The sequence below is a fragment of the Anas acuta genome, chromosome 2 (genome assembly GCF_963932015.1).
Source record: "Anas acuta chromosome 2, bAnaAcu1.1, whole genome shotgun sequence".
NCBI lineage: Eukaryota > Metazoa > Chordata > Aves > Anseriformes > Anatidae > Anas > Anas acuta.
In genome coordinates, this window is record NC_088980.1 from 65,399,029 (window position 1) to 65,426,998 (window position 27,970).

The 27,970-nt window shown below is 41.0% G+C and overlaps 2 protein-coding genes across 11 annotated transcripts in view; both read left to right on the forward strand.

Moving 5' to 3' along the window:
- MYRIP (myosin VIIA and Rab interacting protein) overlaps positions 1 to 3,499 on the forward strand; it is a 219,818-nt gene extending 216,319 nt beyond the window's left edge. For all 10 annotated transcript variants that reach the window (XM_068670553.1, XM_068670552.1, XM_068670557.1 and 7 more), the window contains one exon: positions 511 to 3,499. In XM_068670553.1, the coding sequence (XP_068526654.1) occupies positions 511 to 543 (33 nt within the window). In that variant the 3' untranslated portion in view covers positions 544 to 3,499. The remainder of the gene's footprint in view (positions 1 to 510) is intronic.
- Positions 3,500 to 19,027: 15,528 nt separating this feature from the next.
- On the forward strand, positions 19,028 to 26,967 carry EIF1B (eukaryotic translation initiation factor 1B). The gene is made up of 4 exons (XM_068670574.1): positions 19,028 to 19,167; positions 20,885 to 21,048; positions 21,735 to 21,836; positions 22,432 to 26,967. Exons 1-4 carry the CDS (start codon positions 19,137 to 19,139, stop codon positions 22,474 to 22,476), a joined length of 342 nt encoding a protein of 113 aa, XP_068526675.1. The 5' UTR covers positions 19,028 to 19,136; the 3' UTR covers positions 22,477 to 26,967.
- The last annotated feature ends 1,003 nt before the right edge of the window (positions 26,968 to 27,970 follow it).

Here is a 27,970-nt window from a genome sequence, read left to right on the forward strand (position 1 = left end):
CTCTGAACAAATGCATCCCGTGTCCTGGAAGCTGACTATAGCAGCATGTAGCATCTGTGTGTTCCAGAATGTTAGCCTGTAGTAATGTATCACAGCTGCCAGGTCTACAGGCATGTGCTATCCTTATTTAAAACTAAGAAATAAATGAGTGGACCTGCAGTTCAGACCCTCCCAGTACCAATTTCACAGCATAATTCTGCAGGTGAGATTCACCTCGAATCTTAGTGATTGTTGAGAAAAGTTTAAAGCTAGCATAAGTGAAATTTCAGGAGGAGACAGGCTACACGTTGACCCAGAAGGATTTGAACAAGTAGGTTTCACTGTACAGCTGTCAATCACTTCTTCTAGAGCAGATGTAGACACATAAGAAGAAAAGATGACTAAGTGGTCTACCACTAGATATGTGTAAAACATGCAGGGAGGTGAGAAAGGGAAGGATCTGGCTCCCTTCAGCAACCTTGTTTTGTGTTTCACTCATGTTTCTTTCTTTCCTGTCCCTCTCTGTTTTAGGAACCTGCTATAGGATCTGCTGTGATGTACTAAACTTACACTTCTCTACTGCCAATAACACACTGCCTAAGGCTGTACACTAGAGTGCCTTTACTTAACAGCCATTGTGTCAGTCCAGCTGAAAATGGACCCTCAAGAACCCACAATGCCTCAGTTATAGGGCTTCGTTCGGATACCTCACTGAGAAAGCTGTCCAAGTCTTCAGCATTGTGGTCTGCTAAAGGAAACTCTGCCTTAAAGTTCTCACAAGACTCTAGAAAGGATGCTGAGTTTCAAAAGCAAGGCTCCACATTTTAAGATGCACTTTTTCTCCCCATTGATTGTACTAAAGTATGTCATCTTTAAATTGCAGTATGTTTTTGTACTCTCAATCATAATTATAGGCCAATATTTCATTCAAAAAGAATGAACAAAGCAGACCTGTGATCCACATTTTCTGGCCTCTTAATGTTCATGTAGGCATCTGTCTTGTCGAGCAATAAGAACAACTCTGTGCAGTGTGTGCTGCTTTTCAGCTACTTGGTAGGAGTGGAGAATCTGTGTACCTAGCTCTGCTCTCCAGGAGCCGGTGGAAGTTTTGACAAGGTTGGTAGGAGGAGATGTGATATGCAAAGACTTCTCTGTTCCCTGAAAATAATTTGGCAGAGTTAATGTTCTAGCTCCAGAGCTAGGTATTTTACAGGTGGTGGCAGGGGGGAATGTGGATGTCATGCTGAGCCATGAATTGTTTGTAAGCAGCACATGTGGACCAGATGTCTGTTGAGTTACAATCCCAGCATCTGGATGCATCTGAACACTGTTGTGACACCTTTGTCTCATTCTTCTTGGTATCATTGTCCCCTTGATGGCATCTAACCATGCTGTAGTTGAGAATAAATTCTGACCAAATCTTTATTGGAAAAAGAAAGTAAAAGCATTGTGGATGAGATCTCTGCTGACTGGCTGATGGCTGCAGGGTGGCTGCAAACTATAAGAGATTCCCTTTGGTTGCTTCCTTTTCTGAGAAGGGGACAAATGTAGCGCAGAAGTCTTTTCCTTTACTAGTCTGTAGCCATCGTAGAGTAGCTGGGGCTTGTCACTGGTGCCATGTGCACCCCACTGTCATTGGACCACTCTGAATCAGATTGTGAACAGTGAAATTTCTTCTTTCATTTCTGGAGACCCTCAAAAGGGGAGCCAAACCCTGGAAGGCCCAGGAACGAAGATGCCGTTTACAGAGTGTTCCTCTGACCCTTCTGGGGGAGGGCCTTGCCAATTTGTGGTACCTTTTGCTCTGGGAAATACAAAGGAGGTAGTTTGAGGAGGTGATTTTGATATTCTACATCAAACGCAGTGCAAGTACCCAAATGCATTCTGGACTGATGTGAAATCATGCTGTGAAGGAGGGCATGAGCTGGTAAGTTCCCCGTCAGCACTAAGGAGTCTTGGGCCAGAGAACAACTCCATTCTGTGAGATGTTTTATCTTTTGCTGGTACTAGATAGGGGGCTCTGAGATTGCACCTGGCTGACTTCATGGCTTTTTTTTTTTTTTTTTTTTAATTGCTGTTAAAGCATACAGAGAGCTCAAGACATGAAACACTGAAAAAAAAAATGAGACTGGTCTCAGTTTGTTCCAAATTTTCAGTCCCCTCAGAAGACAGTAATCTGATTTTCAGAGCTGGCAATGAGCTTTCTTGAGAGCAGCAGGTACCAGCGGAGGAGAGCTGCTTCTTTCCCCAGGTTCCCAGCTAGCAGAGCACCCACATTACTTGACAGCAGGCAGGAACATGGTCCCCTGCGACCCTGGGACATGACATGCTAGTGCTTGGGCAAGTATGAGCAAAACTCGGCAAATCTCCTGACTACACTGGGGCTTGGGGGTCAGGTGGGGTTGGTAAAGGATAGCAGGATGGTATGGTTGAGAAAACAGTTCCAGTTACAAATCTGTCACCTACATTTGAAGCCAAGTTTGTCAGCATGCTGATGTCCAGCTGTATGTAAGGAACTGTCAGAAAATATACAGCCATCTTCTCAGCTAGAAGACACAAGTCTCGCTCTATCTCTTTGATGAATTTCCATCTGCCGAAGGTCTGACTCGATATGTTTATTCTGGGTGAAATTATGCCTTCTCTTACTCTCACACAATACTAGTTCTCTGGAACTGGTTTGTACAGATGTGAGGGCAGAATTTGGCCCGCTTTGTTTAATATATAAATATATATATATATATATATATATGATAGATTTTATTTATTTATGCAACCCAGTAAAGGAGATTAAACAGAGTAGGATGCTTAAGAATTTTCTTTTATTCAGTCTCCTCCTCCTCCCTTGACTGTTCTTGTATATGTACACAATACATTCCCAGGTTCTGGTTTATGCAGGTATGCGTGTTATGTCATTAATGGTGGTTGGTCTACATATTCATCTAATAATAATAACTAATGTTGTGTATGTAATATCAATGCAGAAATTACTAATTTTAATAGAATAACTCTTTGGCTTTTGTTTTGTTAGTGTGATTTAAATAAGCCAACAAAGTTTGGAATAGGTTGTTTTCCTTAAGAGGCATGAAAAGCAACTATTATCATGTTACAATGTTAAAATATTCAGTCTTCTTTGACAGAAAAATGTGTACTGTGTAGGCATTGCAAAAAGAAAACAGAAAAAAGAAAAAAATCCTACCTGCTATAAGGCATTTGAATTTTTACAAACGTTTATTGTGCCAAATATGTGCAAAGATATAATTTACTGTTTAAAAAATCATAAAAACATATAGCACACGAAGAATTATTTTGTCATCAAGTGATTTCAATCTTTAGTGTTAATATTTATATTTAGATTAATTTTTATAAATGAAAATATTTTAATGGGTAAAATGAAGACTATATGATCTATTTGATTAAGTCTGAGTGAATATTAAGTTTGCCTTGTTGTTGTTATCAGCATACTCACCAAGAATTATTGTCAAGAAAATTATAAAAGAGTAAAAGCAATTTATGAAAAGAATGCCTTTTTCAAGGACTTAATTCATAAAGAAAACACAGACATTCTCCTCTGTGGTATGGATTTATGTGCCTTTTTGGTCAAGAAACATGCTGACTATGCTGCTGCACACAGCTCTTCAGGTAGTGCCACATCACAAACCACCCATTCTCTGTTAAACATGGGAGATGGGCAAATCCAGAGGCACCTGGTTCAGTTGAGAGGAGGAATATGCATTAACACACTTGGTTCAGGTTGTTTTTGACTGGGTTGGGGCAAGAGGGATCCTGCTAAGAATATTTGATGGTGTCTTCTCCAGACCGTCATGCCTGTGGGGTGAAATACAATCTCAAGCAAGCAGAAATTCTGTAACTCACTGGGATTGCTACCAAAGGATAAACTGAGCAACAGCCCTGCCAATAATCTTAGTCTGGTATTTTCAGAGCCTCATAAGACAAGTGATAATGTATATATTTTTATCAGCTTAGTTTCTACACCATGAGGGTGTTCATTTAAACTAATGTTTTTTAAGTAAGTAACACTTTGGGTAAGCAGATATGTTGTATTATAAATAGTAATAACTACCTTATTATATAAAAATCCACTCCTTGTTGACAGACCACTCACAAACAGAAAAAAAAGGGGTTGAATTATCTGTTATAATTAATTCAACCACTAGCAAATTTTAGTAGTAGTTGTAGCAAAGCACAACTAGAAATGCAAGTTCATTCTAATTTGCATTATGATTCATGGCCTGGATTTAACCATCATTCATTAGCTAAAATGTAAGCTATCTTTTTGGATATAAGCCATAGATTAAACTGCATTTGAATATTCTTGCTGGTAGTAGTAATCAGTCAAAACTAAACATATTGCAAATAACACTTCTTATAAAATGAGTATAACAAAGTTAATTACTGTGGCAAATATGACAGTTAAGCCACAACCCAAGGCTTATTGATGTGGACTAATGTGGTAGTTTGTACATTGCTTGTGATCCTCAAAGAATGGCTTCAGCTTGATCAGATAGTGTACTTAAAAACAGCAACGTTGTTTTAAAGGGTATCAGATAGTTTAGGCCCTTAACCGTTTTGGATAATGATACACGATTACATGCAGTAAGCACAAAATGACTCTGAAGAGTTTAATTAGCCAATTTTTTCCTCATTTTCTGACATTCAGCAGGGTGAAAATACTTATCTCTGACAGAAGCTCCTTTTTATTCATTAACGTATCTCTCCAGAAGCATGGGAAGAATCATAAAAGGCCAATGGGTTGCTTAGGGATGCATTCCTGGAAGTGGATGTTAACAATCTCTATAACGTGTACATACAGAGGACCAGCTTTTCATGCCATTAATGAAGGTACATTAAAAATTAGTGAGAGTCTTTTTTCTTTCTTCCAACTATTGTTTTTTATTTTTACATACCAATAGCCATTGACTGTGAAATGTGACAGGAAGGTTTCATGATATGTTTAACACTGCAGAGTTTAAATCCCAGCACAGAAGCTGTTTGTTTTTTGGTTAAACCTAATGTTACAGTGCTTAGCATCTTTACAGCTCAGGAAAGGGACTGGTGAGGATGTAAGAGGGAAGAAGCCCTTTTAAAAGCTATGTTTGCATTCAGTGCTAGCGTCAACACATTTTCTTTTACCTGCACCCCAAATGTGTTTCTTTTTGAAGGAACTTGCACAAGAAGCAGAAAGAGGAGAAGTATGGGATTGCTAGACAAAAGCAGAAGTAGAGGTCTGATGTGCAGGGGAGGGGCAATTCAGACAGCAGAAGTTAGGTCACCACCTCAGGACACAGACATCACCAGTCACTGTCCTCTGCATCCAACACTTTTTGTTCCCACATGGTGTTCAAGATGAAATCCAGGTGCCTGTTCATGGGCCTCAAGCTGCCACGGCTGCTTCTCAGCTGCCTCTTCCCAAACCGACCGATGGGGCGAACGCCACGACCCACATACCAAAAAGGATCAATCTGGGGACCTGGAATTCAAAGCACTGGGTGAAGCATCTACTACTGTATGTAAAGGCAGCACTTCCTGAACACCTCAAGGGTGTTAAACAGTTTATTAGTAGCCCAGGAGAAAAGCCAAGGGGAAAGGCTGCAGTCAGACACAACTTTCTGGTGCCTGTGAGGGTCACTTGCCAAATGTTGAACCTAAAGAAAGAGCATTCAGATGCAAAAATAATTTTCATCTGTCTGGTCTGCATAACTTGCAATTCTGGAAGAGGTTACAAAGCAGCCTACATCCAGGAACACCACAGCAGTTCCCTGGTCTGCCACTTTTAAACTGTCCCCTCTAAGGTGCCCAAAATCCTGAAGGTCCTACTTTGCAGCATCCATTTCTGCTCTGTGTACCATCTCTAAAGACTAACAACTCCATTGGATTGCAAGGAGGGTTCCTGTGCTAGAGGTACACATACAAACCTAATTCTCCTTCAATTGTTTTCATGGATGACTTTTTTTTCCTTTTAATGCATATGAAATATACTCATACTTGGTTTATTTTACAGCCTGGTGTAATTCTACAGCAGGTGTGGAAAGGGTATAGCTGTATTAGAAGACTAAGATATAGTGGCAGGAAAAATATGCAAAGGTGAAGCTTCCCCAAGGAAAGCCAAATCATTCCAAAGCCAATGGGGTGTCAGGAATAGGAAATAGATCTCAATTTAAGCGCATCATACAGTATCCAAGTCACATGAAAGTCTCAAGCAAGGCAGCAGTATTTTCACCTGGGCGTATCTCTGCTTTAACACAGAAAACAAAACAAAACAAAAAATCCACTTCAGTTGTAAATTTCTCCATACACCCTGTAAGTGTTTCAGCACAGTGTTTAACATCCCACTGCTCACCAAAACCTAAGCCATTTCATATTTTTCACTCAAGTACCTAAACCAAGGCTCCCCACATCTCTAATTGTCTTTGAAAGGGGAAAGATGTGCCACTGAGAACCCACGTGCCTTACTCCCCACACCCAACTCTCTCCCACTCCATGTTCAATCATCACCCATTGCACCTTGGAGGGAAGGTGAGATATCATGATCCAGATTCTCTCAAAAATATTTTGTATTGTGTGTTAACATTTCCTTAGGACATACAAAATTATCCTTCATCTGGGCAAGTGCCGTTCTTCACAGTATATCTCAATGAGTATGCTTCAACCACTTGTATTTTGACTTTCAGACAACTTGTAATTCCAGACAGCCATGAAGATCCCTGTAAAGCAAATTTAAGCTAATGGCACATGCTGCTTTGTTACTTCTTAGAAGTAGCCATGACCTGCCACAGATCTGCAGAACATAGCTGAAAATTAGATGCTTAAATAGTCTATGTGTACTGCTTTGCATTTTCTTTGTCAGTCTTTTGTAAATTGGTGTCTCCTCTGGTATTTATAAAAAATTGCAGTATTTTCCTTGGCAAATTAAGCGTCATGAGGCAGAGATTAAGTTAATGTAAATTGAAGAACAGGATTCCACACCACCCTTTATCCATCCATTATCATGGAAACACCCACGTGGATTTGCTGCTGATCTTTGCCTGACAGTGTGACCCTGATCCCTTGATGCACCAGAGGCCACGAGGTCATCATATAGGGGTCCATCACATTACGTCAGGTGAGACTCATACTTACTTCTGTTGTCTATCTGATGTTTAAATGGCCTGCTGTGTCCTGAAGCAAAGCTGAGAGATACCAAGAGCACCAGCATGTAGACAGTGACCAACTTTAAGTGCTTTGGTGACCACTGGGTGCGTGGTGTCCACAAGATCAGATGCCACATGGTGGAGTGGTGGTAGGAAGGCTGTGAAGAGAAAAATGGGCATAGGGAACACAAATGAGTTAAAGCCCTCAAGGTGAAGGAAGGTGTTAATTTTAACAGTGTGTTCCTATCAGAGCCATTTCATGACTTAAGTCCTCTGAAACCCAGACACTGGGAATGTCCTGGGTATTTCTGTTTAAAGGCAAAGACTGTACAGTGAAACATCTATTGAGGTAAGTTTTGCAACTTGAGCTTTTCCCCCATCATCCATAAAAATCTATGGCACAGCTTTACATGGCACTTGAATCCTGGCCCTGAGCTTGCTGTTTGCTGACTTTCTGTGTGCCCCTCCGTACAGCCATGGGCATTGGCCATCAGAGTGTGTTTTAGCCATTATCTCTTATCATCCTTTCCACAGTTGGAAATACATTTAACATTTGCTATTTACACAATCTCTTTAAAACTAAGTGCATTAGAAAGATTTACTGAAAATGAATGTTTCTCTCCTGTCAGCTCATCCTTTCACAGACAGCATGCAAAAGTATGATTTCCAGTTATGATTTCCACTGTTAGATGTCCCAGTCCTCTTAATGCATCCAGATACAACCAGATGAGAAATCCCCAAGAGAGGACTGTGCCTAGTCAAGCAAACAGCATCCAGGAAGTAAAGGATCCTGGGCTCTGGTTATCACCACATCCTGTCTATGTGACATTTTGGGCAAGCTACATCCCAGCTGTAATGCTAGGAGTCTACCTTGTAATGTGCAAAATCTGGCCATATTTTACAGTCTGGAGCCTCTGCATACAGAAGTCAGTAGAAGCCCTGCTTGCTTAAGTATTAGCTTAAGAGTAGATATACAGGCAAAGAGCTACAGGAAGTACTTTTGACTATACCCACACAGAAGCTGCATGCTGTGTAAGGGCGGGATTTTTCCCCCGTTGTTGCCTGACATTGTAATGCTAAAATTTTAGCTCGCTTTCAGTGTGGGCATAGCAGGAATGAGAATCTTTTGATGGAAGATGCTCCCAAGAACACAGCAATAGCAACTAAAGAGCACATGAAAAATCTGTCTATATCTTTCATTAAAATGCAGTCTAAAAGCTCTTTAAGCCCTAGTATTCAGTGAAGGTGGGTTTTTTTTGGTTGGTTGGTTGGTTGTGTTGTTTTTTTTCCTTCCCCACACTGGCAGTTACTTAGAAGGCAGCTAGGTGGAAAGTGATTTCAACCAGTAATTTTAACTGAACTGTAAATTATTTATTTTTTTTATTTAATATCTCAAGGCAATCAGAACTAAATGATCTTAGCATGTAAAACCACATGGGATGCATTCTGGCTTCAGTTTCAGTTTTCTCTTGTTGCTCCATGTTTAGCAATGCTTTAAACTCAGTGAGACAAAATTAAGATTTTTGAGGAATTTCTCCTGTGTCCTTAGATGGCTGTAGACAGGATTTCCAGATTACTTGCTGTATGGTTTTGTGTCTAGCTTTTCTGGGAACTGAGTGATTGAATGGAAGACCTGATGTTGAGCTCACTGGTAATAAAAGACAAAAATTTCCTAAGCAATGCTGTGTCTCAGTCTCCGTCAGGGGGTCCTGTACCTAAATCAGCCATTCAGGCCACTTACTAGAGTGCTGTTGTTTATCAAACTTTTTGTTCAGCTCCTTGACCTGGCTGGGGTTTCAGTGAAGCACATGGTGCTCACTGCTCTTCACTAAGTAACATGTCATGCCATAATCGGGGGACTCGGTACCTCTTATCCTCCCTATTTTTCCTCTTCCTAATTGTTCTACCCCTGCTTGTATGGGGAGAAACATAGGCACAGATGCTGCCACAAACTTGACCCCAAATGATGCTGAGCATCTCCAACTCCAGCTCCACCCTGTCAGTAGGCATGAAGGAGAAGTACAAAACTCTGGTTACCTGCTCACAGGCCTTTGCATTGCCCCTGAGAAGCAACAGGGCTGGGAGATGGTCTCTGGTCTCCTCAGATCCAGACCTGCCTGAGCCCACAGCTCACCAGCTTTCTTCTAAAGGGAAAATTGGAAAACTAAGACCTTGTGTAGTCTTTTTGCCTGGTCTCCCTTTCCAACCATCAAATAATCACCAAAAAAGTTTTAAAAATTTACCAGTTTTAACAAAACTTGACACAATGAAAAGGTTCAGGAACAATTTTGTTCGTGGAGTGCAGCATGAAGTTAGCACCACTGCCAACTCAGTCAGCTTGCTGGTTCTGCTTGGTCCCTGTTCAGAAAGAGCCTTTAAACTTTGGCTGAGCAATAACTGTGACAGCAGTCCAGTAACTTCAATCAACATCAGAGAAGGTTACAGCTTGTTTAAGTAACTGGCAAAATTACAGTGAAACGACTCATTTGTATTTCCAGCTAAGCCATTAAGGAAGCCATTGCACCTAGGTCCTGTTTGTCAGCTCTGACCATGCTATTCCCAGCTGAGGATATCAAAGAAATGTTGCTTTCCAGCAGCCTTGGAGTACAGCAAGTATCTCCAGCACCTCTGGCCCTGTCAGCATCATAACTTTCTGTGGATATGCCCCACACAGGCAGTGGGAGGCAGCCTGGCCCTCCCTCCGGGCACACTGGCTCAAAGCACCCTGAACTTGAGTTGTACTACAGGTCCATCTGGTCTAAACCTACAGTGGATATCCTCAGAAGACAAGGTGCTATTAACTCTCTAAACCCTAAAATAGCATCTTACTCAAGACCAGCAACTGTGTTACGCTTTTCCTGTGCAAATCCAACTGGTCTTCAGGTTTGAAAGCAGTGTTGGAAACCTCCACAAGAGCTCAAACCTAGGGTGACTCCAGGCCTGGGATCAGGCTCGCATCACCACTGTGCTGCAGGCTCCAGCCTGTGCTCTCCCTGCAGAGGCACGAAACTGTCCACAGGTTTTCTAGGCACTGCCTCCTTCACTGCCAAAACTGGGGAAAAGTGCATGGGACTGAGCACAGAGCACAGCTATGTACATTAATGTAGAGAAGCAAAAGCAAAAAATAAAAATTAAAACAAGGAAATCCAGCAGGAAAGAGCTAGGACAAGTGCCAAAGCAGCTAGCTGTCACTCACCTGTTTGCACCAAGGCAGTTCCTCAGGTAGCCGCTGCTCTGAGCAGAAGCAGGGTGGTTGCTGGGGGCTCATGGTTTTTATAGTGCAGAGATGTGGGCTTGAAGGCGGGGGGAGTCAAGAGGTGGGCCAGGAGGACGTCAGCAGTGCTAGTGAGAAAAAATTAAATTCACAAAAGGGAGGGGAAGAGAAGTGAGGCTCCCTTAGAAAGCTATTGATCAGGGCAGGGAGCAAGAGCTGAGGGCGGCACCACAGGGAGGCGGGGGCCTGGAAGGACATCTCGCTGAGGCCCCCCAGCACACCAAGATGAGAGCGGAGAGCAGGGGGCCACAGGCAGGCTGGGACAGTGCTGGCTGCCACACTCAGCACAGGGCAGAACCTGGCTCCCTGCCCATGCTTCTCTGGCTGCTGTCCCACCTCCCCTTTTTGCGTGAGTCCTCAGCTCTCATCCTGACCTGCAGCTGGGGCCAGCTCACCCCTGTGCACGTGAGGCCCCTCAGCAACAAAGCACCCAAGCAACTGATCTACCCAAGCAACTGATCAAACACCATCAGGCTCAGCTTTGTGTCCAAGCACATGCTTACAAGAGTTGTGGCAAAGTTTCATCAGCATGAGGCTAATATCGCAAGCCATACTGCATTTGTACTCTTAGTTCTCGCTGTTACAGATCCCGCAGCTTTAACAGCTATGACTGTATTTACTGTGAGGTTTTGTAGAAGAGCAGCATTCACCCTGGCAGGTATTTCACTCCTCTGTTGCGACTCTGTGGAGAGGCTGAAATGTGAAGGGCCATGGGGCTGTCTGGAGACCGCGGGCTCTGTTGCAGATTCAGGGTCATGCTCAGCTCCTAATGAGAATGAACACCTGAAGAAACAGTTTGTAAAGCTGTGCTTAAAAGACTTGGCCCTGAGACATGACTCAGTCCATAAACTGAGACCAAGTAGGAGATACTGCAATGCCAACAGAACAAAGTGGGAGTTCAATAGCAGATCTGTCATTTAGTTTTCCTACAAAGACACCTCCATCTGAGGAAACCTCAAAGTATAAATGACACTTTTTCACTGCAACCACCTCCCAAAAGAAATTAGTAATTTTTTTATTTTTTATTTATTTGTGGGGCGGGGAGAGTGTAATCTGTGAGGTACTTGTACAAGGAAGCATGACTGAAATTCTGTTTTGCCCTGATCTTACTCAGTATCAAGGCATCAAGGTGACCCCACCACCACCATCCAGGGGAGGGGGTGATCACTAATATAGGAGTTAAAATAAATTTCTCCCTTATGTGTAGTAGTTTTCTCTACAGCCCTGTGTATGAATACACACAGTAAAGAAGCCTAAGAAATACTCTTTTCTCCAAATTCTACTTAGTAACAGCTAAAAGAAGTGTCTCCCTTATCCAAGTTTTCAAGAGTTTACTCAGACTACTTAGGATCACAATAGCAACATATGAAGAGCACTTCAAGTCCATGACAGCACAAGAGGTCTTTCTACAGCTAACACAATCAATATACATTCTTTCTTCAGCAACCTCCTTTTAGCATGTTCCCTTTGAACCTTGCAAACACTCACTACTTAAAAAAATCAATCTGCATCCAAGAACCAGTCCATAGCCGTGCCTCCATTGTGCTAATTATGTGCATGCATGGAGGGTCTATCTTCGTAAGTAAAAACCTTCATTGTTTTGCATCGTAGCTCTTTTCCCTTATGACTCTACATGTTTATTTGGACCAGAAAATGTAGGTGTCCTTTCTTGATCTCTAGTGGGCAATTGCTGGAGTGACTTTTTTCTCTTCAGGATGTATAGCATCTGTTCTTGTTTTGCTAAGTGATTATATCATCTTAAAACAGAAGTAAAAGGCAAACTCATCCCTTTTACTCTTTCTAGTCTTGCTACCATTGTGATGTGAGACTTTCAATAGCACTAATAATTTTTACTGATTGATGCCTACATGACCATGTAAAATAAAATCTTCATGTAAATATGATATGCTTATTGGTAAATGATGCCTGAAAAATAATATGCCATACAAAGAAAAATCATTATTAGAAGAGCCAGCATTTAAAATGCTCTAATATGCCCAGCTGCTTTCACTCAGGCCCAAGGTTCATCTGCTGCAGTATCTGGCTTTTGATGGTGGCCCACAGAGAACATCTAGGGAAGACTCTGCAAACAAGGCAGTATATTTTGATGTTCCCCACAAGAACACACTCCCAGGCCACAGAGATTTGTGATTCAGAGACTTCCTAAGCCTAGTATGTTTTTGTAGCAGGTAGCCCTTAATGGATTACTTTATCTTTCAGAGTTGCCTCTTGAACCCATGTTAATTCTCAGTATCCACATCACGTGCCAGGGATTTCACAGCTCTCTCCCTGCTACAAGAAGGATCAAATCCATGCATCTATTCTGGATGCACCACTTGCCAGTTTCAAGCATTTATTTTTCATTTTTGCTTTTGGTCATTCTGCCTTCATGAAAGGTTACTGTATGTTCTGGGCAACGGAGATCCACTGTCCCCAGCTATGAGACAGTCTATTTAAATGAGCCTCATCAGGCATTTCTCTTACCAAAGTACTATTTTACTCCATCTTCATTGACTGTAAGTTGTCATCTCTTTCCAGCAGGCCACAACCAAACTATTTTAGTGCTATGTATGGCACTGAGAAGCTTCAAATAAATCATCCTGACTTCTCAGAGTCTTTTCAGGAAGTTGTGTTCTTATTTTATTTAGATATGCTGTTCATAGCAAGACATATGCTTTGGCTCAGGAAAGCAAGACAGCACAGAAATGCAAAAACATTCATAATTAGGAGGAACTGGAAAAGAATGATCAAGGGAAAGGAGGTGATGAAAGCATGAACTGGGAAGATCATCTAGAGGACAGTGAAGGGGCATGCAGTGAAGGGGCAGAGTTGTTACTACCTCCTTCTTTCTTCTGTGTTTACTGAGAAGTTGGGCACATGCACACAAACTAAACATGAAAACCACCACAGCAAAGGCATTCAATGCAGTTGGATAAAGAAACACAAACTTTTTTTTTTTCCAGCCCACCACTCTCATTGTTTCACATACCAGCATGAGAATAGTTCAAAAATACCACAATGTTGAACTTCTACATGAATCTGCCCAGCCTTCATACTGAGGTAGAAAATTACTTCTGTGTTTGGAATGAAGTGATAAAATATGGCCATTCTGATCTTGCTTATATTTGAATGAGAGGGAGAGATTTGAGACTTGTGCTGTCTGGAGCTGGGAATTCTTACCTGACTAACCAGGAAATATTTTATCAGTGATTGCACTAATTGAGTTTGGAGGATTCATGGAAAGTTGTATTCAGTCTATTCTGAAAACCATGTCAAGTCAAGCAACAAGGTGTGACCATTAATTATGTCTGGATTTACACTGAAGCTCTTCTCTTCTAACATTATTCAGAATTAGAGAAAAGCCAAGACAGGTTTTATTTTGGAGCAATTTTTTTCTTTGAGAAACAGGACCATCTAGTGGTTAAGACAGAAATTAGCCTTTTGCTCATCACAGAGCAACAAATGAACCTCCACTAGGTTCAAACAAAAGCATGTGTATCTCAAAATCTAAACATGTACCTAAAGCTAAACCAAACTGCGTATAAGCCAGCTCCCTAACAAGTTGGAGTGCATATCCAAGTGTTTACCACCACCACAGTGCCAGCTTTGCACAGTTCTACCAGTTATCATAGGCTTACTGGAACAACTGTCAGCAGCTGGGCAGCTCAGGCATGGGCTACAGATCAGGGCATCGATCAAGTTCCCTAAGCCCTTCCTTAGCACACTGTGGAGGCTTTGTATCAGTTTTAGAGTGCAGATGGAAAAATTCAAGCCGGATTTGGCATGGTTACATCCACTTTCAAAACCACATCGCTGACAGTCTAGATAGAGGGAAGATTTCTTCTGAAACTTTTTCTATTCTTCCTCTCTGCTAGAAGCATTACACAGCCTTCAGCATAGCACTTAGATATGCATGACTGACAAATGTGGCTGGCTATAGTAGGTAGACCCATGTAGCAGGAGCAAGGAAGAGTACAATTCAAGAAATAAAGGATGGAAGTAATTTGGCCTGTCTTGAGGGATCCAGCACTGTATTCCAGCACTTGGTCATTATTTTCAGATTATCAATATTAGGCCAGAACAGGCATACTTCTGGTACTGGAGTAGAGATGAATTTATGTATAAAGTAGTTGCATTGATGGAATACAGGATAAGTGCTGCTATCTGCTATTTGCACATTCCATGCACAATTGCTTTGTCAGGCAACTTAAACTGATGTTTGAACACTGCATACTTCAAGCAATAATTGTCTGGGTTTCCAGGCTGTAGCAAAAGGACAGTCGGCACAGGGCCTGCTATGGCCTGGTAAGGCAGAACACAGGACCATGTCCAGGGGATCTGCCTACATGAGCAAACCCCGGTTAAATTAACAGACCTTTGGTTTTTGTAAAGGCTCCTAAGAAATAAAAAAATCAGTATTAGGGTGCTGCACATGAAAGTGTGTATATATATATGTGTGTACATATATACACAAACAAACAAACAAAAACCCCAGTGTTGTTCATTCCACTTATTACAGAGATGATTGAAGGGAGCTTAAGGTAAGGGCATCCTTATGTGTACACATGCCATGACAGATATCATTCAGAATCGTACTTAAAGCAAGGCTTTAGCCCTTACCACTTGGTTTACTTCTTCTTTCCTGACACATAGCTCTTGTGCTATTTCAGGCTCAAATTTCCAACACAACAATTCTCTGGAAGAACAATATTTCTCCCAACTGTCTGGCTTACTTGTTACTCCTGAAGGGCAGCTGAAGTACTTCTGGGGGTACTCAGTAAAGGTGGGGTTTTGAATTACCATGGCATTGTGTGCAAAAGTGTACTTGATGGCTCCGTTGTGTCGCATTTTTCACCTGCATGCCAGTGAGCCCCTGGATTTCATCCTTGCAGCTGATCCAGTCATAAATAACCTTCAGTGATTCACATACCATTTGACAGATGAACTGCAATACTGTCAAAGGAAAGCTCTAATTGCTATTAATAACCACGTCTTGCAACCATTACACCTAAATAGTTTGAAGCCATGATCAGGATAATTAGAAAAGATGTTCTTTTTCTGCAGAATAGTTGCCAAGTTCTATATTAGTCATGGAATAGCAAGAGTATTGGTCCCAGACCATTGCTTAAGCACTGATATCAAATAGATGTATCTAGAAAAATTAGCTGCAATCTGAAGTTTAACCCTAAGCAACAACGCCTCCACAGCCAGATGCAGCTGGAAGCCTTCACTACCAAGATTTTCACAGCCACAGCAGTGGCTGCTCAAGGCCATGGAGAGGACTCAGTGAAGGCAAGGGACCTCAGGACAGCTGCCAAGAGGGCAAAAGCAGGACAAGCAGCACATCTCCAGCAGGATGCCACCTGTCTCTACCCACAGTGACCAAAACCTGGTGCAAGGTGGTGGCAAAGACAATGTTTGTGTCAGACCTAAGTGATGGATATGACATAGAGACCTGCAGCTCCCTCTGAGGAGGGCAGCTGAGAGAGAGAGCTCTTTGCATTGGCACAACCTTGCAGAGACCGCACACCAAAGCACATGGATGCTAAGGCTGGCTGCCAAGGGAACAATAAGCATGCCTGACATGGCCCTTGTTTTAATTGTCACCCACTGCATGCCAAGATGCAATCAGGATTTGTTTCCGTTCCCTCTGTAGCTGTCAAGGTTTGCACTTAAGAACTGGTCTGATTTTGTCAGGACAACGAAGTCACACCTTCTTGGCTTATAAAGCAGCTTTGTTGTTTCCCAGACACCAAATCTCTCATTTGTAAACTGTACAATAAATCTCACAGATGCACCATGAGCCCATGAGCCTGGGTTAACCCTACTAAGAACTACAAGTACAAAACTATTTAAAATGTATAAAGGTTCAAAGTACAAGGATTTCTGCAGTGAGCAAAGAACTCACCTAAGCCTGCACACTTAGGCTTTCGTTTTGTGTCTGAAGATCCACTGTCCTCTCATCCACAGCCTGTCCCAGCCCCCATCCTCTTTGGTTGTCCCAGCAGAACTGCTGCAGTATTATGCAAGTGAAGTGGAGTTGAGGTTCTAAACTCTGAGTTTGTTTTTATAACCCCAATCAGTTTGCTGATCTATTTCATCATGATGCCTTACAGAGACAGTGGTAGTTGTCCAGACAAGGTAAAGAAACTATGGGCTGGAAGAAAAAGGGAAAAAAGGAAAAAAGGAAGAGCAAAACAGGAGGCCTGCTTTGCTGCTGGGAAAAAGTTTCATCATGTTATATATGGAGTGGCAAATCGTGTCGAGAAGATGGTTGATATTAATAAAGAAGGGGGAGATTTGGGAGCGTGGCCAGAGTTGCTTGACAACTTAACATTGCTTTTACATACTAAACCCAAGTATGCCTATACATACCTACAATCAGGAAAGGTAACAAACAATCCTTTAAGTTCCATGACTTAACAGTCTCCAATTTCCATTCCTTTTCTTGATTACTAACAAGTCTCCATTTTCCATTCCTGTTGAACAATATGTCTTGCTTTAAGTTGTCAAGCAACTCAGTCTTTGGACCTTACGTATCCCGTTCTTCCCGGATCGAAGAAAAGCATATCCATCTCCTTTTCAAGGCCAATAGGGCCTGGGTCAAAAGGCACGTCCAGGTCAGCAGGGGGCAGAACAGCAAAGGCCTTCGATGGCTGTAGCAGCAGAGGGGCCCATGGCGTAGCAGTCGGATCAGTAAAGGAGCCCGCAGTTCCCTCACTATCTGGCAAACCACACGTTTCTGACTGTGGTCCCACAGGGCTCTTTAAGGCCTCAGAGATTGCTCGCCAGGTGCCCAGCAGTTCCACTGCAACCTTGTCGTTTTTAGTAGCAGAGTCCCACACCTTGACCTCAGTTTGGTCCCATATTTGAGGCTCATAAACTGTCTGATTGTTAATAAGGAGAATAAGCTGTAAGGTTACCAGGACAGTCTTTGTTTCTAAGGACGTATGATTCTCCATAATGCGCAACTGCTTACCAGCGAGGGGCAGTTGTGTGCGCGGGTCCGCTTCTCTCAGCTTGAGCTTCTTTCCAGCTCCGGTGTGCCTATTTCCAGCGACTTTCTGTACGAGCTTTTCTGAGCAGTTTGCTGAGTTTGGCCGAACCTATCTTCATGTGGCAATCAATGTGCCTGTTCCCGTCCTGGTCTCCATCCTGCTAGCCTGTTCCCCTTCAATCCTTTTTTCCTGCTTCTTTACACATAACTTCATCGTGTTGCCTTTTTTTTTTTTATCTTGAGGGCAGGCTCCCCTCTTCTACCCTTTACCCCACAGCAGTCCTTTTCAAAAACAACTTTCCATTGGTCAAACAACTTTGCATGTAACAACAGCAAACACCCAGAAACTTCCATGCCTTAAGGCCTGGAGAACAAGAAACCCAAGACTGCATGGAGTCTCCTGAATCACCCTTCTTTGTTCCCTCTAAACTCTTTTACATTCATGATGGCCTCATTGTTAAGAGTCTGATGTTCTCATCAACCACGGGCTTTCTGACACCCATGGCCACGCTCCCAACTCTCCCCCTTCTTTCTTAATATCAACCATCTTCTCGACACGAATTACCACTCCATATATAACAGGTGTCTTGAGCTTGGTCAATCTGCCCAGAAGGTCTCTCTGTGACTAGCTTGGCATCCTCAATACACATACACTGTTCAAATTTGCAGCACACCTCTGTGACTGAAGCATCTCCCCATCCTCCCATTGCTGTCCCCATATTGCCCTTTGCAGCCACCTGGGTAAGACTTAGACAACCCTTCTCTGCAAGCCATATTGCAGTGAAAGGCTTCACTGATGGCAGCACAAGGTAGGTAGAGGGTTTGATACATGACAAATCATCCTGCTTCCCCCAGGGGAAAGAGGAAAACCTCCCTGCATTTTGCAGGGAGGGAGGGAGAGATGGAGGGAAGGAGGAAGGGAGAAATATCCTGGCAGGCATGCCAATGCAACTAGGTTATTGTACATCTGCAAAGCCATTAATCACCTCCTGAAGACTGTCAAGCTTTGTAATGCAAGCACGTTTTTTCAAGGCAGAGGTTTAAATGCAAGCTTTTACCACTGCAGTCCCAACAAGGGAAGAAGCACGTGAGGAGACACTGGTGCTTTGTGTGGTGCTGACTGTCTCCCCCAACACACCCCTAGCACTGAACATCTTTTTGTCCAGGAAGACATACCTGAAGAAGAGGTTTTATTCCCAAATTGTCTGAATGGGGAGTGATAAGGTGAAATTTTTTCTTTCACCCCGATTCGAGGACAGCTTGGAAGGTCAGCCCAGCTTGGAAACACAGAGAACACAGACCCAAGAAACAGCAGCACACAAAACAGAGGCAACCGGACAGCAAAGGGAACCCCATGGGGGCACCCCAAAAGTTAGCCTCAATAATGAGAAGCTTCTGTGACCAAGGGCTTATACTGTGTGGAAGTGGGTGTCCAGGCAAGTTATTTCCAGTTGCCCGTGGTCTCAGGGGGAGACGCGGCGGCTGCTGCCCCTTGACCATGCTGTGGGGCGGTGTGCTATGGACAAGCGGCTGTCACCACTCCTCTCCTCCTAGCTCTCGCGTTTAGTCCTCCCCCCCCTTCGCCTCCCTCGCAGATGCGTTACCCCTCCCTTTCCTCTCGCTGCTCCTCCCCTCCTTGCTCCTCACCTCCGGCAGCGCTGCGGAGCTGGAGCCGTGACGGGAACGGAGCCAGCTGCGGCCTTTTCCACGCTGTGCCAGCGTCCCGCCGCAGAATCGCATGTCCTCTATCCAGAACCTCCAGTCCTTCGGTAAGGGGAGCCTACGCCGCCCCGCTCCTGTTCCCCGGCCCGTCGCTTGCCTGGGTGTGTGGGAGCACCCCGAGCAGGACTCGCTGATGGCTGCAGCCCCCAAGGTCTTAACGTCTAGGTGGGCAGAGGGAGGCCGGGTATGGTGTCAGGGAAGGGGATTTTCTGCTTACTGCCTCTGCTCCAATTAAAAAAGCGCCTTGCTTTACTGCAAGACTGCCTTTTCCTTGCTAATGCCCCAAAACATGATATGCCCTACCTATGATACTATTTGCACAGATTGAGCTGTATGGGTGGTAGGTTATTTCTCTTGTATTAGTATGGAAGTTTACCTTACTGGGCTGTGGTTCTCCAACTTCCTCATCTATAGATAACAAAAGCAAGCAAAAAAAGACTTTGTAAGATAATGTTGTCAAGCTTTTATTGTTTTAACTCTGGCTTTGTGCACGTAGGAGACATATTAGGAGGTTATGTAAATCATCATTTGGGAGTTTAGCCCACAGGATTTCTTTTGAGTTATCCAGTGTAAACTCCTACAGTGTTGGCTAATCTCCAACCTAAGCTTAAACTCTGCCAAGCCACCTTTGTGTCAAGGCTCCCTTTTTCGTCTACCTTTTCTTTGAAATATTAATTCCGTTCCTTTTTTTTTTGCTGAAGTTGTATTCTTTTGGTATGTTTGTTTTAAGTGAATGGCAAAACTTGATTGGTGTTCTTAGATTTGTGTTTTGGATGGAAGTTCAGGAAGTCGTAACTTGCACAAATGTTGAACCTGTGTTTCCTGTAGATGAGGTTCTTCAATATGGTTCTGACTAGTATCCAAAAATTATTTGGTATGTTAATACCAAGTTAAACAAAACAAAAATCCAACAACTTAAAGCAGTTCATTCTTCAAGGTTTATTTGGAGGACCTACTGATTAGGAAACTTCTAGGTAGAATAGCGTCAATATTAAATAAGCTTTTGTGGAGAAACAAGAAGCATAACTTGGAAACCTTTATTTTTCAATGCCTTCCAGTTTTAAATGTTAGGTATATTTAAGCTTGGAAGCATTTGAGAACGGACCTTTCTGTAGTTGAAGTATAAGTGAACTGTGTTACACTTATGGCCTAAAACTACTGACTGACTGAACAGTGCTGGTTTAGAAACAGCTGTAGTCATCTGTTAATGTCTGTTGCTGTGTTTTGTTTAGGTTATGAGTTACAAATTACATTCATGGCTTAAGCTGGTAGTGCGGTAGCTGTCAAGAGAGTAAGATTCCGGAACTTGATTCCTGAACTGAGCGTGTTTGCAAGAGCTCTTTTATTTTTCTAAACCAATTATCTGATAAAAGATATAACCTCTCCCTGCAAACTGTATTTTACTTAAAAAGTATATGGCTGTCTAAAACATTATGTGCACTTAACGTTCTTTAAAAACCATTTTTCAGGTGCAGAGCTTCATGATTCATGGCTTACAAGAAATAGTGCAGTCAATCAATACTGTAGCTGGCAATTGTCCATGTTCAGGAAGGTATTAAAGAAGCTAGATGCATGAGAGCACTGTGGTGAGTTAGTAGGCTAGGTAAGGGATAATACAGATGTAGAAGAAAGTAGAATGTGTTTTAAAATGTGAGAAAATGGCAAAGTTACCCCCTAAAGACCAACCTTTGGGAGGTGAGGAACTTGTCTGATAGCTTGAGTTTATCTTGCATGGGGATTAAAAAAAACTTTTTCTTTTTGCAGACCCCTTTGCTGATGCAACAAAGGGTGACGACTTACTCCCAGCAGGGACTGAGGATTACATTCATATAAGGATCCAACAGCGAAACGGAAGAAAGACACTAACAACTGTTCAGGGAATTGCAGATGACTATGACAAGAAGAAACTTGTGAAAGCCTTCAAAAAGGTGAAGTTCTTGATTTGATTTTAAGAATAAAGGTACTATATAAAGGAGAATGATAGTTATTAATGCTAAATAACAAAACAGTTGTTTTATCTCATTCTTGCCTGTGCACATCACTTCCATATTCAGCTTGATCCCTTTCTCTGTCTTTCTCAAAACTCCTCTTGGTGTCCAGTGACATTGCTTCATGCTAAAAAGCTAAAGATTTCTATCCTATAAAGAATTAAGTAAAAAATATTCTGGGTGTTGATGTGAAGTATAAGATCAGTTCAAAGTAGAACTATTTTTGCATTCCAGCTTCTTTCATTGTTGGGTTACTGTTGAAGTAGAGATCATTCTTGTAGTAGTATGAAAATATTTTAAAGTAATGCAGAGTTGAAAGACTGTATCTTAAGCCTTTGTTTTTCATTCTTGTAATGAGCATTGGCTAGTTCCTCCTTCATGGTGGCTAATCCTATCTTTACTTGAATTTACTATCTGCAGCTTGGTTAGTCTCTGTAAGCATTACCAAACATACTCCATTTACTCTCAAAACTAGTGTAGACCAGATCACGCCTTTGCCTTGCTTGACATCAGTATTTAGCAAGCAGCTTCTGTGACAAGATTCAGAAAAAGAAAAGCAGAAAAGACTTTCTAAGCAAAATCATAATGTACATTCAGTGTCTTAAAACATGAATGTCTCTTTCTAGAAATTTGCTTGTAATGGTACTGTGATTGAACATCCTGAATACGGTGAAGTTATCCAGCTTCAAGGTGACCAGAGGAAGAATATTTGCCAATTCCTTTTGGAGGTGAGAGAGTAAAGATAATCATCTTGCAATATTCTGAACCTGTGTGGAAGCAATGGTGTAACAGGTGACCACTGATGTTAATTGAGCAGATGTCCGCTCTTCCTTTATGCTTGCAGCCAAAAAGTAAATTGACACTTGAATCACTTATTGGAGGTTTACTCTCATCCTACAAGAATCAAAGTGCCTTAGAGTGCATTTACCGCACTACAACATACAACCTGTTTTCTTGAAGTACAGTTCAGGTTCTTTATTTGTAAAATGAAGTGTTTGCAAACAGTAATTTTGAGACTGAAACTACTACAGAGGAAAGAAGCAATCACCACTCACTTACTGGTGTAAACCATGGTGGAGAGTTTCTAAACTGCCAAAGAGTAATTGCTAGGACTACAGAACAAATGCAGTATCTAAGAAAATTATATTTTTTGAATAGTAAATTCTGTGTGAACCAGAAATGTTTTGGAAACAGAACGCTGCTTTCTTGAGGATATACTGTATTTCAGTTTTTTTGATCAAAGTACAAGATTGTGGTAATTTGATATCACAACACTCTATAAACATGTAAGCTTTACTGAAATATGTTGGTTTTTTCCTTTAGATTGGCATTGTCAAGGAAGAACAACTGAAAGTTCATGGTTTCTAAAATACCTGTACTCCTGTGAAGAATCCTGCAGTATTTGGTCTTACCTAGCCTGGCTCTTCTGTGAAAAATGAATCTTTGCAGTGAATGGACTTCCCTGTTACCTGAATGTTTAAAATCTGGTTCAGATTTGTATGACTGTGTGAAATGTATGGTATGTAGACTAGAAACACATAAGAAAACTTCAGTAAGGTGGTAATGAAGACAATTGTGAACTTCAGCACATTTCCAATGGAAATGTTTTAGTGATGATTGTTCAGTTTCACTCTTCATCTGACTTACTTGCGTGGGTTGTCTTAAAATAGTATGTATTGCTTAAAAAATATAAGTTTATTCATGTATTTTCTGGAATATCTTGAAATGCTTGAGCTTAAGTATAAAACTAGTATAGTAGCCTTGCTACAGGATGGCTAAAACTGATTTGTGGCAAGTACATCTCACTGCTTATTGAATAAATTGGCAAATCTATGTGATGAAGTATTAGCTAATTAGTAGACTAGCTTGATGCGATCATATGCTGTAGCGGTAAAACGAGAGCTTTAAGTCTCTTGTGTAGGCATATCTAGGTAGCAGTGTAGTAAGACATTGTTTGCTGAGTAACTGAGTCTTCTTTCCAAAACTTACTACAGTGACTGTGTAGTAGTAGTGTTAAGTATAATAGGACTAACATAAGCTGAAATACTTAAAGCTGCTGTTACTGAGAGCATGTTAAACATCTAGGTCTTAGATGCTACTGCCAAAAGATTTGAAGGAAGTACATAGAATTTTGTATCTCTTCTGCTAGTGAGCGAAGGAGAAGGATCTTGAATTGGCTTCTGCAATGACTGAGCATTTAATGTTGGCAAGTACAATACTTTAATTAGCTGGTAGTGTTAGTTGCAGAAGTAAAGGAGGGAACAGGCTCCACACTAAAGTTTTTTCCAAGTTTGAAAAGCCTTACTGTGATTAATGGTTAACATGGAGATTTATTGCTGTGGGGTTTGGGTGTTATTACAGAAAGATGATTTGGGCTACTTTTCTAGCAAGTAATTAATTTGGTGTTATTTGAAGTTATAATACTTTTTAAACCAAGCTCCTCATCTAATTTTAGTTAGCTGTCAGTGTTTGGTATTCTTGCAAGATAAGACTCTTAACAGAATGAAATGATTTTTACCTGGTCAAACATGAGGCTCCTTTCTTCATTGTGAGGTAGACATGGAAATTTTCTCTGAAACAGCTGAAACAACACTGAGCTGGCAAACCATAAGAATAGTGGGGAGTTCTTTCTTTATTTATTTATTTATTTATTTTTAATTAAAAAAAAAAAAAAAAGCCTTGTAGTGTCATGTATTCCTTGTAAAGGAAGAAAGATTTCTCTACTACTGAAACTTATTAGCAGCTTATTCAGGAAAAATGTGACTACCTAAGTAGTCAGGAAATGTGCAAAACATTAGTTTTTACTGCCTGTATCCATACTCTTTCAAGTTCAGAGACTTGCCTTTCTAGACAAATGCTAAATTTTAACTCATTTTAATTCATTTAATTAATTTAGATATGAAATCTTATGTCGCTAACAACAATTAGAGAACCATTATAGAGCATTCATATGACAACTTTGTACTCTTGTCTAGGTAATTCTACTTGTAAGAATCCAGTGTCCAGTCACTCCACAATTTTTTCCTGGTGTTACACTTTGTACTGTTCCAGAAGCGGGGTGTTGGAGAAAACAGTAAACTCTTAAGGTATAATGTACTCAGGATGAGGAAGGAAAGCAAAACAAAATGTCAGCGCACACAACTGAAATCTTATGCTAGTCTTAACACATTAGTAGAATAAAGTCATTGTACCACAGGTTTGCCTAGTCCAGATTCATGAGTATTAAAATGATTAATCCTTTGGGGATACATAGCACTTACTGATCTCCATTTTATCAAATACCAGAAAGACACTTAAAGCTTGTTCTCCTGCCCAATAGGAAAAAAAAAAAAAAAGCAGTAGTCTGCTATTTCAGTGTTACTACATGAATTCTTCTAGTGGGTTTTTGAGCTGGAGATTAACAAATTATTAACAAGTCTCACATGTTACCGAGTCAGTCTTCATTTCAGATGATGTTCCATTAACTTTTATTGCTGAAGCTTGAGTCATTTCTCTGTAGTCATTCTACTTGAAATAAGAAAAAAAAAAAAAAACTTTCCCTTCATTTGAAAGTCCTTTCTGATAGGAGGAATCTTGAGTTGATAGGGAGCTTGATTTTTGTGCTGTAGTGGTAGGGTTTTGTGTTTTGACTTTGAAGGTCAAAATTGAGAGAACAAACAGTACATTTTGAGTTTAAATAGATGGGATTTGTGGCAGTGAACAAAACCTCATCTTTTAGAGGGGGAAAGAGAAACTTGTATGTTTTTTAAATAAGAGTAGTGTCTTGAGATTGGGCTCAAGGTTAGTTATAAATCTGCATTTTACAGAGGAAAAGCCTCTACAGTTTCATATTCTATTGTGTAATACTAGAAATTCTTTCTCAGAGCTCAGCCTATTTGAAATACAGGCTGATGTTTCAAGAATGCTGAAAAACACGGGACTTCAGAAAAGAATTAATGCAATACGTGTTTCCATGGTGAAGGCGGTTTTCAAACTTTTCACATATTTCAAAATAAGTTAGAAAATAAGATAGTGTGTCACCCATAATATTTGAGACAGGAAAAGGGAGCTAGTAATAGAAAATACTTCTAAAACCCAGTGATAAGGATTGAGAGTGTGCAAGCTTGGATGACAAAGTGGTTGTATCTTTTTGTTGGCATGTGTACTCCAAATCTCCAGCACTGCCTGAATGATATTTAGGCTTAATCACTAGCTCTGGTTGTGTGAATGGATTGTTGTTTCAAATTCATAGCCTTGATTTACATAGGTATGTTAGGCTTTTGCAGCTGGCTTTCAGCTAATAAACTGGAGTAAGCTGTTGCATCAATTTGAATTGTCTTTTTAGAGCCTATTTAATGCAGCTGTGAGCAATGAGACAATTGCTTCTCAAACTGGCAGCAGTCAGTACTTGTAGCAGATGAGATGTGGTGACTTAAGTATGTAAACTTTCTAGTTGTGTAAATTATCAGAGACTTGACCTTCACCTGTGGTCTGCCAAATTGTACACGTTCTTTGCAAAAAAAAAAAAAGAAAAAAGAAAAAAGCATTTTATTCTGGTGAACTCCTGGGGGCAGGGGCTGGGGGGAGGTGGGGGAGAAAAGTGGAAAAACTTAGTAGGACTTAAGTTTGTCTTAAATCTGCTTTATTAACTTAGATTCTCCTGGACTGAATGACCACTAACATTGCCATTCCTGTTTGTGTATCTTTAAAAGCTGTAATTAAACTTCCTTGAGAGCTTGGTTCTAAATTTATCTAAGCCCATTATAAAACTTGAAATCATGAACCCTTGTTGAAGCTTAAGTTTTAAATATTAAACAAAAATCAGTTCTGCATTTATCCTATTCTGTCAACCTGATTACAATCAGTTTGCAGTTGCCCTAAAGATGCATAATGTACTCAGAAACCTTCCAGTAAGGAGAGATTATGTAGGCAGCGTACACTGCTGTAAAACCATACCCTGTTTATAGCCTGTGTAAGAGCTCACCTAATGTGCTGCAATGTTGCAGACTGTACTATTCTAATCTTACAGTATAGGGCAGAAGAGATTATTTGAGTTTTAGACAGCAATTCTTTCCCTTAATCCTCCTGGATGGCTTTAGTGTACAGAATTTGTGTGACACCCTTGGTTAAAGTGGCTCAGTGGCATTATGTGGAAGTGTGCATGAGATTGGTATTTAGCAAGTTAAAGAACATGACGGGCCTTTTATAGATTAATTTGGGGAACAGTTCAGACTACTGTTGCTTTTCATGTGTTTGGGGTTGATTTACAGGGTCACTCAATGTTGCTCTACTGTGCTGCTGTTGCTAGCAAAATGGAAATGTTCTTAGAGGGTCATGTGTATTATTGCAGTAAGGATCTGCCATCCTCCAAAGACTCTCCATACATCTTTATTTGGTGTAGTCAGGAGCATGTCCCAAATGCACAGCAACATAGAAGTTGCCAGACCAAAAATTCTTAAGATGAATATTTTCTTGTTTCCTTTCCGGATGCTCCATGCCTACTGTTTTCCAGTTGATACAAAAAAATATCAAACCAGGATTTATACTTTTTGGCATGCATTAATTTTTGTTACATGCCTGTGATAGATCTCTTTATGAACAAGTCTTAAACTGTATTGCTAGAGAGTTGATACAACACTCTTTTGAAATAAAATATACCAACGTTGTTTTATGTATGTTTTTCTAAAGCAAATGTAATTTTATGCTAAGAAGTCCTGTGGGTTTTTTTGTTTTTTTTTGGTGGAAGTTAAAGTGTAACTTAATGGTGATGTATGTGATCCTCTTGTAATTAACCATCTGATTACTTCAAGAGATATTATTTCTTCTTTTAAATTTCTGCCATAAGCCATGTTAACTGACTTAATAAATACTGTGACTTGTTCTGGGATGATCATGACTAAAACAAAATGACAGCTGTTGGCTTGAGGTCTAAAATTGTAGGTAAAAGAGGATCATGCATTTTCTTAAATAAGCAAAATGCACAATGTTTTAAAATGAAGCCAGTAATGTGTGCTCAAATTTGGTCTGTTATTTTAGAATGCCTTTCACCTGTGAAATGTGACATCACAGTTCTGAAATTCATTCAGGGACTGATAAAAAAAAATATTTTGGTTTATTTTAAATCATCTTTGCTGTGATTATGCAGAACAAAACAGAAACAAACAAAAAAAAAACAATCTAGGCTCAATTCTCCAAGCTTAGATTAACTCAATTCTGCAGCCATGGTTGCAGGAAGACTGGCCGTGCACCTCAAAGAGGGGATTTAGTTGTAGCTGTTTTTGTGGTCCCTCTCCCAATCAGGGAAACATGGAAGTATGGAAGGACAAGTCTTTGATATCGCAATGGAACATTGAACTCCATGAAAGAGGAGGCACTACACTTGTGTTGGTAGCTGTCCACCATGTGAACTAGAAGGTTGTTCTTTTAGATGGACCCAGCAAATGACGTTAATAGATTCTCTGATCTTTGCATCAATATTTAAGTAGCAAGAAAGGTTAAAAAATGGTCCATACCCAGGAATCCTGAAAAAATCGACTAGCGGACTACCCCTGTTCTAGAGGAGTTAGTCTCAGCCTCTCTCTGGAAGAGAGCTACTCAAGTGGTGGGGTTTCTTCCAGATGAATGACAGGCTGCACTTCAATAAATACTGTAATACATCTGTATTTGGTAACGCTGGTGAAAAAGATGGCCCTGCAAACTGATACTTGTTTGTCCTGCAACAACTGCCAGTCAGAGCAGAGATCTGGATTAGAACTTGAAGCCAGAACAAAACCACTCTATGGGTTCCTTTAGCAACTAGTAGCCTGTAAATCAATCAATACATTATTCAAGAGAATTTGAGAAGTGAGTATGAAAAAGGTCATGGAATACTGGGAAGAGTATT

What these genes read in the sequence shown, in the direction of transcription:
- EIF1B (XM_068670574.1), top strand. Translation starts at nt 19,137, where the DNA reads ATGTCCTCTATCCAGAACCTCCAGTCCTTCG. An exon ending in CCAGAACCTCCAGTCCTTCG is followed by an intron (nt 19,168 to 20,884) that starts GTAAGGGGAGCC and finishes TTCTTTTTGCAG; the next exon opens with ACCCCTTTGCTGATGCAACA. An exon ending in TTTGCCAATTCCTTTTGGAG is followed by an intron (nt 21,837 to 22,431) that starts GTGAGAGAGTAA and finishes TTTTTCCTTTAG; the next exon opens with ATTGGCATTGTCAAGGAAGA.